The sequence below is a fragment of the Temnothorax curvispinosus genome, unplaced genomic scaffold (genome assembly GCF_003070985.1).
Source record: "Temnothorax curvispinosus isolate PA1 unplaced genomic scaffold, ASM307098v1 QBEX01000632.1, whole genome shotgun sequence".
NCBI lineage: Eukaryota > Metazoa > Arthropoda > Insecta > Hymenoptera > Formicidae > Temnothorax > Temnothorax curvispinosus.
In genome coordinates, this window is record NW_020210412.1 from 284769 (window position 1) to 298101 (window position 13333).

At 36.3% G+C, this 13333-nt stretch overlaps 1 protein-coding gene across 1 annotated transcript; it reads right to left on the bottom strand.

Moving 5' to 3' along the window:
- Window positions 1-761: 761 nt before the first annotated feature.
- Window positions 762-2528, bottom strand: LOC112456550 (homeobox protein Hox-A4-like). Its single transcript, XM_025019174.1, has 2 exons — window positions 1922-2528; window positions 762-1294 (listed from the first exon to the last, which is right to left on the bottom strand). The coding sequence occupies exons 1-2, from the start codon at window positions 2526-2528 to the stop codon at window positions 762-764; spliced, it is 1140 nt and encodes a 379-aa protein (XP_024874942.1).
- Between the last annotated feature and the right edge of the window lie 10805 nt (window positions 2529-13333).

The window sequence follows — 13333 nt, forward strand, 5'->3', positions numbered from 1 at the left end:
ATATGTTGACTAAAAAAAAAAGGAAAGTTTCGAAAATGTAATCGATATTCTAGTTAGCAATAATGTAAATGCGGATACTATCATTAATCAGATCGTGTATGAATTTTGCTCTGTACGTCAAAATATTTTTGGATGACGTTTGCAATACTCATGGGCAAAATCTACAGTCGAAATGCAAAGTTAGGAAAAGAATGCTCAGGAGAAAATGCGATGTGAACGGCCGAGCTTTCGTGTACCTGAGCTATAGGATGCTCGTTGTTTAGCTCGGCCATAAATCATAGTGGTTGCAAGGTCAGCTGCCCCGATCTCGGCCGTAGCGGCATTCCCTCTTTACGAACCAGCGTGAAGGACCAACTTTGTCCCGAGTTTGCCATAAGTTCGTTTCTTAAAACTAACTCGATTAATTTTAAGACGCCGATGTAGGTCTGATCTGAATATACATGGCTATATTTTATCGCAAATACTTGTTACATTGTATGTGTATATTAAGTGCAATTATTACATGCAAATAATTCTAATAAACTTTGATATTAATGCAAAATAATTACAAATAATCACGTCATTGAAAAATATTTTTATGTACATTTCTTAATGACAGAAAGTCTCAGTGTATTAATATTTTAATATTAAAAGTTACTGTGTTAAATAATAAAAATATGAATTAGTTAAAATGTCACCCACTATGTTTCATAACGTTGCAGAATAAATTCTTGAAAAGTATTAAAATCAGAGAATGATATATTACTCAGACAGCGCATATCCTATGGATATCCATATTTGTCCACTCTGGAATGTCCATGAACATTATTTGAATATTCATAAGATATCGGTGCTGTCTGGGTATGGCCTACCATGGAATTTCCGTAACTGTTATCTTTAGAATTATTCGAATAAGACGTTGCTAATACGTTTCGATCATCAGTAAAATACTGTTTTTCGCAAAATTGATGTTGCGATTGTAATTGTACCTGTTGCACTGGATTGAATACTAGTTTATCAGGAGTCATGAACTGAGTGTTAGATTCTGGTGCTACTAGTTTCGGTGCTGTTGAAGCGGCTGTGGTTAAGCGTGAATTATTTGGCGATACGCTTGTATCCTTTTTTCGTTTCATTCGTCGATTTTGAAACCAAATTTTAACTTGACGTTCAGTCAAGTTAATTTTGTCAGCTAGCCTGAGACGTCCGATTTTTGTGAGATATTGATTGGAATGAAATTCTGTTTCCAGTTCCAAGATTTGTTCACGCGAGTAGGTTTGTCTCGTGCGTTTCTGTTCGGTTCCATTTCCTTGATTGGCTGCAATCAATAATTTTTGTATTAATAAATATATAATATATATTAAGGATAAATATAGTTAATTTGAGGCAATATGGCTTTCATTTATTCAATAAAATTATCACGACGATTAATAAAATTAAGTATGTATCACAAGCTATATCTCGCTTTGTAATATTAAAAATATCTAAACAGTCTTAAATAGTTTATTTAAATGTCTATTAATAATCTTTTAGCTATATTGATAATCATTTTATATTTTTTAGACAAACAAAAGAGATAGTTTAATATGGTATAGCTACTGCTATACTTTAAATAATATTATATATTTAATTATTTATTAAGATGACGCATGACTTTGTGTGGAAACAATTGATTTGCAGTTGGCGAATCCTGGATTTGATCGCTTCGATCATCCCATGTATGCTTTAGTTTTACATAAGGTCGATTGAATAGTTGAAAGTTCTGAATGAGATTTAATTATATATTTGTTGAAAATATAATAAATAAATAAAGATTTATAATATTTACGAGTTGTCTATGAAAGATAAAATATAAATAGCAGTCACTCAAATTTCTCTCCGATTGCTATTATAGTATAAATGTACTACATTATAATATAAAAGTATAATATAATAAATAACTAACCTCTTGTTTTTTTATGGATCCATGCATAATCTGCGACATTGTTGGAATATGGTTTTCTTTGTCCGTTGTTAGGATTGGACATTTCAATATTCTCGTTTCTTTGTCTTATATTATTATTGTTATTTCCGTGATGACTATTCATCTGCGATGCTTGTAAATTAAAGATGGTTTGTTGTTTTGGTTTGTTCTGTTCACATTGCATTGAAGTAGTGGACGATTCAGAAAATCCGTAATTTGGTGATTGCACAATGTGTTCTGGGTAATTTTGGCCATATTCGTTGTATTGCTGTTGTTGATATTGCCTTTGTAAATTGCTAAAATATTGCTCATGTTCCGTCGGTAATATATGAGAGACGAATGCATGGTATTCGGCAGAAGAGTTTTGGCATGGATTATGCGAAGTAATTTGACTGTTTGGTGTGGTTTGGTATGATAATTGTGGTTTGATATGACAATTCGGAAACATATCTGTATTCACGTGTGAATCTGCATAATAATGTTGTTTTACTGTTTGCTTGCCATGTAGTAGAACGTCCTTTAATAAACTAGGTAATACACTTTTGCACTCTTCTGGTGTGTACTGTCTAGTTGTACCTTCCTGGTACATTTCAGTCGTATACTGACACACATTGTCACACGGTGCCTGCGAATAATATGATTGATGTAATGGCATATTCGTCAGGCAACTTCTGATAGCTATTTGAATTCATATTACCATATTATCATGAATTCATGTATACATTATTACACTCTTGCGTCTAATAACTATGTACAACTATTACAACTACATTATATTGCACGAACAATTAACCACAAATGTATATAAAATGTCAATTTTTCGCATTTGTAATATGAACGTAAGACATCACGACTCAAAGACTTAACAGACTTTATATATTCACCGTTCGACCGTTTTCCGATACGAGATCGAAGCATACGGTAAGGCTAGTTAAGCGTAACTGCAGTGGTCCTCTGCAGACTGTTTTCGGTTATTCTTCAGCAGGGGTATCTATTGGCACAGCGGGTAGAAGGGAAGAGGAGGGGTAGTAGGCTTTACGGTTCTATCGAAAAACCCCGACAGAGTTTTCGCTGTACGGTACGTGACCAGAGGTCTTTGAAAGACTGGAGGGGATGCGTTACCCTTGGCAAAAGTTTCCATAGGCGCCTCGTGCTAAACCGAGGTATCGCAGGGGGGCTCTGTCTTTGTCAGCTGCTCTTTCATTCACTATACTAAGGCCACCCCCAATATACATTCGATTTTTGATCTGCTGTTCGTGCCGCAGTCCCCTCCCACTAGTAACACTACTGACACAAAACCCCATTGCTATTCCCCTCCTCCCTTTCCAATCCGACCTCGCACAATACGCGCTACCATGTGCACGTATGGAACATCTTTGCTGCAGAATCGTTGCTCCCCAGCGTCAATTTGGTATGGAACCGGCTTACTTTTAATATAAAACATTTATTTGTTATAATATTTTATTTATTAAGAGTAATACGTTAATAAAACTATTGTGATAATTTGAACTGTACCATTTAAGCGACTAATAAATACTTGTTATTACTGAAAATTAAGTACAAGAATAATAAAAAGTAAAAATTATATAAAATGCAACACAGATATAACGGAAACGCAATAAGATGAAATTTATATTAACTTAAGAGAATCTCGACGGTGAATTTCTTTTTGAAACTGACTAATGATTTATGGCACAGACTTTCTTTTCTTTGTTCTGTTTCCTAATTGTAAAACTGCACAAAATATTTTTTTTCACAAATTCTATTTTTGTTTTTTATTACTTCTAACTTTCCCATCGAAATAAATCAAAACAGGTAAAGGAAAATGAAAATATATAATACAGTTTGTACTTTCTTTACTAGCATTTTTTTTTCTCTTCAATTTTCTTCCTTGCCGATTCTACGAAATCTGGCTGTTCACTTTGGTTATTGATTCATGAATAGTTGTAAGAGCAGGATTAATAACAATTACTGTGAGTTTAAAAGCATGAATATCTGTTTATCGTGTATTAATAGAACGAAATCGCGAGAAATAGTCTTTCTTCTTACCGTTATTATAATATTTAAATATTGTAAATATATATTTATGGCGGATTCCGTAATCAATGTCTATTACCGATTACAAAATAACGAGAACATTAGGGCGTTTAAGTGAGATGTATTGATTAAATATGATGGACAAGGCGTCAACGATAGAGAGAGGGCTAAGGTTAAAAAAAACCAATTATCCTTAACGGAAGATAATAGACGGCCTTGCGGACAAACTATAAATAGTAAAACGCGGCCGAAAAAATGATTGATAGACAAGTTCGAAATGGTGACCAATCCTACGGGCGGGGATTCTAAACGGCCGATCCGAACGGACACGCGTCTGCATGCGTGCACACACTCGTCATATATATGTATACAGTCAAATTTAGGTATACACGGTGAATGAAACTGTGCTAGAAGAATGTCTGTGCGCTCTCACGCGTGTGGACGTGAAATGCATTCTATGTTAGTCGACTGGCATGATAGCAATAAATAATAATCGTCGACGGGCGATACTTGTGGGAAGGGCCGAGGGTTCCGGAGTTGGGAGCATTTCGTTAATGATTTTGGCTACTGACTTTATTTTCGCTGGCTTGCGTCGCATTGTCGACGTATAATATATTATACGCCGCAGAAGGAAATCTTTTTCGCTTTCTAAAAGTTAAAACAGCACGATATACACATTATATGTCAGTATAGTAATTGACATAGTAAGCCATTAATATTATATTAATAAATAAAAGGTTCTAAATGATATCCAGCTTAAAATATTGCACAACAATTTTTACAATTTTTTTTTATAATGACGTTGAGCAGTAACACAATTAGTTTTTACGTATTAACTTTCTTCTTTTGGTCCGTTGAAAAATTTGTCATGCTTATTTTCAAACTTTTATGCAATAAATTGCGACGTGACAATTGTGGCCATTGTGCTAGAAACAATATTGTCAGCTCTTGGTTAGGCAGGTAAAGATAGAACTGAGAAACTTAAGCATTTTCAAAATTTCACCATGTATTCTTGGTCACGGATCCAAATTGAATTTTCTTTTCAAAGAAAGAAGAACCGTAACTAAATGGAAGTGACAATGTTCAACTTAAATCTGGGTGACATATTTTCGACAATCGTCAATTTGCAAATATAAAAGTTACGTAAGTATTAAGTTATAAAATGTAATGGATAAAATAAAGAGGTAACGCAAATTATAGAAAAATTTATAATAATATAACAAAGAATTATACAATTAAAAATGGCAAGAAATATATTTACCGGACGCAAGAAATATATTTGTACTGATTATTAGTTAATGTAACAGATTGTGTGGGTTCGCATTGTTAGAACGGCGTAACATTTTATAGGGTGACATATGTGCCCTATCCTCCGCCATGCGAGCAACGATTGAAATAAGGAATTTTCGCAAAAACGGGAGAAGGGGAAAAGAGAGAAAGAAAGAAAGAAAGAGAGGGGGACATTTATAGCCATTTGGGAAAATTGGAGTATCGAACTCAACCCAGACGGAATGATTAATTTATATTTCGTTTGCGGTGTGCCATTCTGCGACAAATTATATGACGTGGTTTTATATATATTAATACAAAGCGACAATTTATTTCATTATCTTGAGTATTTTATTGAAATTAAATATACATATATATCTGTCTCATAAACTTTAATAATAAATTAACTAAATAATTTGATTGAATAATATTAAATTTAAATATTTTTGATCGCAGACCTTCAATTACATTGTTACCATGAAAAAAATAAATAAATTTGTGCACATGTGTCTTTTGTATTAATTTTATTTCTACCGAAAACGTGAATGCTAGGTCATGCTGAGATACCTTAGGACAGAACGTGCCTTTTTGAACAAAACAGAGAAAGTTGCGAACACAGTTGCCCAACCTTTGACGGCCCTCGTAACTTTACGTAAAGGATACCGAAAAATGTAAAAAGAAACCTGTCTTTATAGATTTTCCTGCTATTCACAGCCCGATTTCTATTATATCCAACAGAATACCCAGTTAAATTATTTTGTCAAAGATATACAAAATATTCGACAAAAAAAAAAATTTTATTGCTAAATTATATATAAATCGTAAGAATTTGATGAAATATATTTTTATCTTTTTATAAAATGCCTAGTCATTTCATAAAAAATCGGCAGTGTGAAATTGAAAACTGATATGGAGCCGCACAATATGTATTTTGTGAAGTAGAATAATCGCAATAGCGTATTTTCTATATTTTGACACGAGGCTGCTTTCTTGAAATGCCAGCATTTCATAAAGCGATGAATCTGTCTTCATAAAGTGCCTATAATATAAACATCATCAAAATAGTTTCATGGTGTCATGTTTAAGAAGGGCCATAAAGATCTCAGGTATCATCGTGCGCAGTTTACGACTCGAGAATATTTATGACCCCTTTTTTATATTATATAAAAAATGAGAAGTTATCATGCTTCATGAAGTAAGCATTGACAAATTAAGAGCGTCAAATTTTTCAGATTTCACACTGTCGCGTGTACTGCTTATTGTTAGTGTCCTGAGAGTTTTTGTCCCGAGGAATTGGTTAATCAAAAGTCAATACCTTTCAATAAAAAAATATTCGTGTCATATATATTTTTAAAAATCTCATATATGAAGTGTACTTTCAAGGAGGGAGGGATTATCGATCCAGCGTTTGTTTGCGTAACGTGTTTACTTCTCGCCGCGAATATCTTCCCTCCTCGCTACTCAGTCCGCTCGGTCGGGGCACCCTCGTGCCGAGCCGAACTCAGCGGGGATGGATCCGCAGTGGTACGAGGGAGGAAGGAGAGCGGGAGCGGGAGCGGGAGCGGGGAGAGTAGGACGTTGGAAATATCATTTATCACGGCCAGGACTGTCAATCTCCGCCGCATTGATACGATGATAGTCCACCGACGTCACGATGCTTCGCTAGCTGTTCATCCGCCGTGGAATCGTCGACGTTTCTCATCGGCGGCGTGCGTAGGATGTTCCGTCATAACGTTGTAAATTAAAGCGACACACACTTGATCATTGGTATACGCGTGACGTTAACCTATTACACGCACATTAGCATAATTTTAATCGATAATTTATATCGAGGATAAATCTATGAGTTAAATTATACATCTCGAACGAAAAATAAAACCGGATTCGGTATGCAATCAATTATGAATGATACAACAGATCTTGAATTCAAATGACTTATCAGCAATAGCAGTTATTTATTATATTGCTGCGAATATTTGCAAAACATTAAACGTATATCAATTTTTTCATTGCAGCCACATTAGTTTTTATTGTGTACAAATATATTCTTTTGTCGGTTACCGTTCTTACGGTTTCTGGTCGATGAACAGTAGATTCACATTTTAAAACGGGACGTATATCGGGTGGCGAAAGTTAATGAGACTTTCGCGTGTACCGGAAACCAGTGGATTCTTCTGCTGCTGAGGGAAGACAACTTCCACCCTCTCTTGTAGGCTACGTATCGTGTGTAACGGCCACTCCCAAATTTTGCACGCACATTAAATACTTGATGCATTCAAGAAACTGCCATCTGACCGCCGAAAAATAATTTCACACGATTAAGACACCGATAATAATCTAATTACTTACACTTAATTTTATCGCTAATAATTTCGTAACTTTACAAAAAGCATTATTTCATTGAATATAACAAACGCGCATAAATTTATCAGGTATTGAGCCAAATAATATCATGTAAGTTGCATTTTATAATTTAATAATAAAATATAATCTTTATGAAAATAATTAATAAAAAATATTAGAATAGTTATGCGAAAATTGATATATATCAAAATTTCATTTTTATTTTATGCTATTTATAACATTTTGCCCACTGGTTTATATAACGTTTAAAGAATTTTGTGTTAGAAAACTGCATCGTAAATGAATGCAAAAATAACGCCTAAGGGAACTTGTATATATAAGCGCGTTGGAAAAACCATTACATAAATCATGTGTTTCGACGACCGGATACGGTCGCTAAAGAATAATAGTGATCACTGATCGATATTTTCCCACGAAATCTATTCTCGTTAAATAAAGTCATTTTGGCGTGCGCTCTCGAGATCAACTGAATCTAGATTGCCGTGACTTGATACCCCAAGGTTGACGAAACATTCCATTAAACCTACTTATCTATGCCCGTGTTCGCAATTATCATTACACAGCTCGCTTACCTGCGCGCCAAACGCTTGTTAACGGGGACCGATAAATCCGCGCGAACACCGGACAATCACTCCGGGCGAAAATCCTGCGGGATCGATAAAACGTTTAATTGATCTGAATAAAAACCCGCGCGCAGAAAGTCGAGGCTGCACGGCTAGACGATGGCGTTCAATGTACCATTAGGTAGTTATTGCGATCATCGGGTGGAATGGCGTAGGTTGTACGGGCACACCGACTATACACGGGCTTCGCACACGCGTGCGTAAATACGCATGTAGGTATACGCGGGTAAACCATCGTGGCTTCATTCACGTCAGATGTGAGGCGACCACGTCATTTATCTGCCAGCCAGTCGGCCTAACGATGCATTGCCGGTTTGTTGGCCGAAGTCGTGGCATTACCATACAGATACCGCGAATGCATTCGTACGAAATGCAGATGCAAGTTCTTGAGGGTTGAAATAAGCGGTTTGCGCGAGCGGTCGGCATTTAGCGAGTTATCATCGCCGAGCTGGCTCATTAACACCCCAATTCACGCATTCGGCTATACGCTACATCGGATATGCATACGCGCTATCCGATATTTACGCTCGAGATTACGGCCGCTCGAGATTGACACCAGCCGCTTCTGACCATCGACGTTATCCGCTATTCGTTATCATTACGCTTCTTCGTCGCGGTCATTAGATATAATTATCCGATTATTTTTAGTTGTATGTTGTCGAGAAAAAATAGTTTTGCAAGACAATGAACGGCATTGGTCGGCGAATGCGCGATAATTATAATCGGTTATTGACTGCAAAAAAGCTCATATACTTGTTCCGCGCGATACAACACCAATGACACGACATTCGCTAAGACGAATGACGTATATAGACAAAAGTTGCAAGATTACAAATCCAGACACGCGTTATTGTAGTATATATCATTATACTGTGTTAAGGCCACACGTACGTAAAGATTCATATACGTATGTGTTGTTATCTTACGCCAGTTCACGATCTCACTTTTATTAAAGTTTTTTAATATTGCAGATATACATATTTATCTAGTCGGAAGAATTTGCTAGATTTACACATTTAACAATGTTCAATTTCTCTGAAATATATCATTCCGTTTATATAATTAATCAATAAAGAACGAAAAGAAAATAGGTAAGTTGTCTCAGCTGTTATAAAATATCGTTGCAAATGTGAATTTATTAGAAAATATTTATTAATAACAAAAGTTTGAATAAACAGTATTTAAGATATACAAAGAATGTCTTATTCTTAGTCAACTTTAGAGTGAATTTTTTTCAATTTTATCTTATTAATTAACCGAACACTTAATTCAACCGACGTAGTAAAACCGGTGACAAAAAAGTTACATGATTATCAGTACTTGCATCGTGCATCTGTGCGGTGTCCATGAAGGTAATTAGACAGTTCCCGCTGAAGTCATTTATTATTACTCAGAGACAGCAAAAGAAGGATGCGTGACCCTATGTTGTTATTTTGTGTGTAAAAAAATTAAGAGGATCACCGTAAAAGATATCAAGTTCACTATCATACGAATATTTTCAGCGAAAAAGTTTGTTGTTTATAATTTATTTTAAATGTGTTGTAACTTGTAATAAATATATCTCTGAGAGAGGCCGTATATATTACAGATACAATATTATTCGTCATTTGTAAATTGTTTCATATGTGCAAAAATCGAAAGAGTTATTATGCAATATGTAAAAATAATTATATATAGCAGACTTAGTGATTGTTAATAAAATGAATCGTTGACTTTTTGTCTGCATCTAAAATAAATATCCTTTAAACAATGAATTTGATGAGCATTTTCGTATTCGACATTAGTTGTAAAAATTCAAATTTTACTATTATAAAAAATTTATCTCTTTCTCCAGTGAGATTGTAAAGTTCTAGGCTGAAGAAGAATTAGACGTTAACGCTTACGCGAGGAGAGGGTTCATAGGAGAAAAGCAGGGGCAAGGGGTATCTAGCGGAGGGCTCGGTTACGTCCAAATAGAAATTCAATTGATCTTGTCCGGTAGTGTCAGGTAATCCATCTTGTTCCTTCCGCCATGTCTGGAGCCGTGTCTAAGTTGGACTGTGAGGAGGTTTCCGCGTTTCTCTTTCTCGTTCTCCACTTTTCGGTTGCTGCGACGTTCCGTCGGCTATACGGTTCCGTCCGTCGCCGTAGAAAAAAGAGGACAGCTGTCCAGCCGACCGCCAAACTACCCATTAATTACGATCCTGGACACACTCACACTTATCCATTTGTTTGTCTTTCCATCTCGCTCCCTCCGTCGCCCCCCCGCGGTCGCTCAGTTACCACCACCCGTTGTGAATAAAAATCGCTCTGCCAAACTACAAGTCGAGTCCCTTCGTCCCGTGCCCTGCGTACTTCCGCATACTTTTTTTCGGGCCGCGACCAAGCGGCGCGATGAGTGGATTTTTGCGCCGGGCCGAGCCGCGCGGGCATCCTTAGCCACTGTACAATTATTGCGCATCATTGTGCAACGAGGAAATTGGCCCCGGTTTCCATTTAATATTCACGGTGACTAAGTTCGCGATTTGCATTCATCTGCCGATCGTGACGGTGTGCACTTGCGCCCGAAACAAGTGCTCTGTTCGCACAAGATAACAATGATTACCCCTTCAGATCGCCGATTTTATCCTCCTCGCGAGATCGAAACGAGGCAGCGCAACGATTGCAACTACGATAAGCTACCAACTATCGGCGCGAGCTGTTCATGCGCGTGCTTCGTACGGGATGGGCTAATTGGTAATACAACTTTATTACTCTCCGTTAAGTAATGACGGTCTGTGTTAAGTATGCCCGGTCCGAAGGGCAGCGTGGAAGGGACGTATCGATACCGGATCGAGATAAAGGCGCGCATGTACCAGAGATAAGCCATTGTAAAGTATAAAGTACGGGGAGTGCATCCTCTAATAAGGCGATAAGGGTCACCTACCAAACGATTTCTGACTGCCTTGAGCGATCTCAAGTCGGTGATCTAGCGCGAATCGATGATCGGGGAACAAACTGGAATCTTTGGGACGCCTACATCCGCTAGTCGGATGTACGCCGCGTTGCGTGCAAATTATTTTAATAATAATAAGATTGAGGAAAAAGATTCGTTCAAAGATTCATATATTAATATTTTACATAGACGTTTAAAGTATATGCATATATATCGATAAGCATTGGACTGGTTTAAATTATATAAACAGTTGATGCCAATGAACCCGTCAAATCGAGGATTTAGATGATTTACCAAATTTAGATGGGCAGGAAAAGATCCGAACGTTCGCAGCTACTTGCGGATAATTAATAACGCCGAGATCAAAAGTGCAGCCATTGAATGTTCGCTCATTCACAAACGATCTCTCCGCCCAGATGAATGCGAACCAGATCGTTACAAGGGTATTCTACGGGCGTGCCACGTATGGGTGTCTTCAGGTCAATACTGGCGGTTTGGTGAATACAATTATTAATGCCGTCATTAAGAGCATTTACCATTTTTTAATACCTACGATCAGGAAGGAATATAATCCATTACTCAACCGTCGGTTGTTAGACCGTTTTTTATGCCTTTTCGGCCCGTTGCCAATAGAGCAGTAATGGAAAGATGCATCCTTTTTTTATACAGAATATTTCATAAAGTTCATATTAAGCGTGATATCTGAATAACGTTTTTTTTAGCGTTGTTTGCGAATTTTATCAGAATGCTCCTAAAGTTCAACGTAAGCAAAATAAAACGTGTGTGTATAACATTATGTATAAATATGTGCGAAAGTCAATTATAAACAATTAATATTTAGTCTAAAAAAATTATTAATAATTAATATGCATGATTTTCCTTTGCAACATAAAAATATGTGTAGGTGTTACATAAAAAAAAAATACGCACGAAAACTTGCAAAACTAGATCGTTCTAGCCTCGAATATATATATTTTAATCGCCGTTAAGAGAGGGGAGCCACGAAGAAACAAAATATACGACAGAGACACGTGTCAACGTAATAAATCGTAGCGATGTCGGACATACGGTTTGCTTTAGACGGCAGATTCGAACATATGATTGTAAACTGCACATGGATAGTGATTATGAAAATATTCATGTGTGTATGTGTGTGTGTGTGTGTGTGTGAGTGTTCCGTTAAATTCTTTTCGTCTAAAATCTTTAAAATCTGGAAATATCAATTTCTTTCTCTTTCCTCCAATATAATATTCTTAAAAAATATATTATGAATAAATAGAAGTTTTCGGATTTAGACACAAATAAAAAATAATAAAATTATGTTTATGCACTGAGTAATTAATAAAGTCTCAATTTGTTTAGAATTTACATTGTAAAAATACTCATTCGATTTATTGAAATTTTTTTTATAAGTATTAACGAACTTTACTTATATAAATTTGTCCAATGTGGAAAAGACACTTCCTACGTCTGCGAAATTTGTCTTACGTTTATGAAAATCACGTGCAGCGAAACGCAATGACAGGCATTCGTAGTAGCATGAAAATGACTCCTCGATGCGGATCAAGGATGATATCCAAGGCGGAGAGAAGACTTAGAGAGGCATCGTCGGGATTATATGGGGCGCGTCCACGTATACACTCTCCTAAACGTACTCTCTCCAGAATATTTCCATCTCTTCCTGTCTCTTCCGATCTTCGCTTACATCCATTCTCGTTCTCTTCCTTCTGCTATTTCTTTCTCCTCCTGTATGACGAGGCGCGTCGCGCGCAGTTTACATCCACACCTCCAACCGATTATTTGTTGCTTCCGTTCCAAAAGACTATTTTCAACTGACGACATTCGTATTCGGATCTGTTATATGTTAAACGAAACTATCGAAAACGCAATGCTTATCTCGTTCGTAAAAAGTATTTATTATTATCATTCTCAGAATAATAAATTGTATTATTTTTCAAAAAAAGATATACATTTACATTTAACTTAGCTTTTATATTTATCGCAGGATCTCCTTCATTCATCTTCTTTGTTTCAAGTATCTTGAACAGATATGCGTAATTAACCCTTTGAGAGAGATTTGCGAATATATATCTACTATCATTGGAGCGCACGCTACGGATAATAGCTATATACTAGGAGAGAAGGGTTCGTGCACCTTCTATCTTCAAATTTTCGTAGTTGAAAACT

Coding starts and splice junctions, on each gene's coding strand:
- LOC112456550 (XM_025019174.1), bottom strand. CDS start 2,528: ATGTACCAGGAAGGTACAACTAGACAGTACACACCAGAAGAGTGCAAA. Junction 1,295..1,921: donor GATCCATAAAAAAACAAGAG/GTTAGTTATTTA, acceptor TATTGATTGCAG/CCAATCAAGGAAATGGAACC.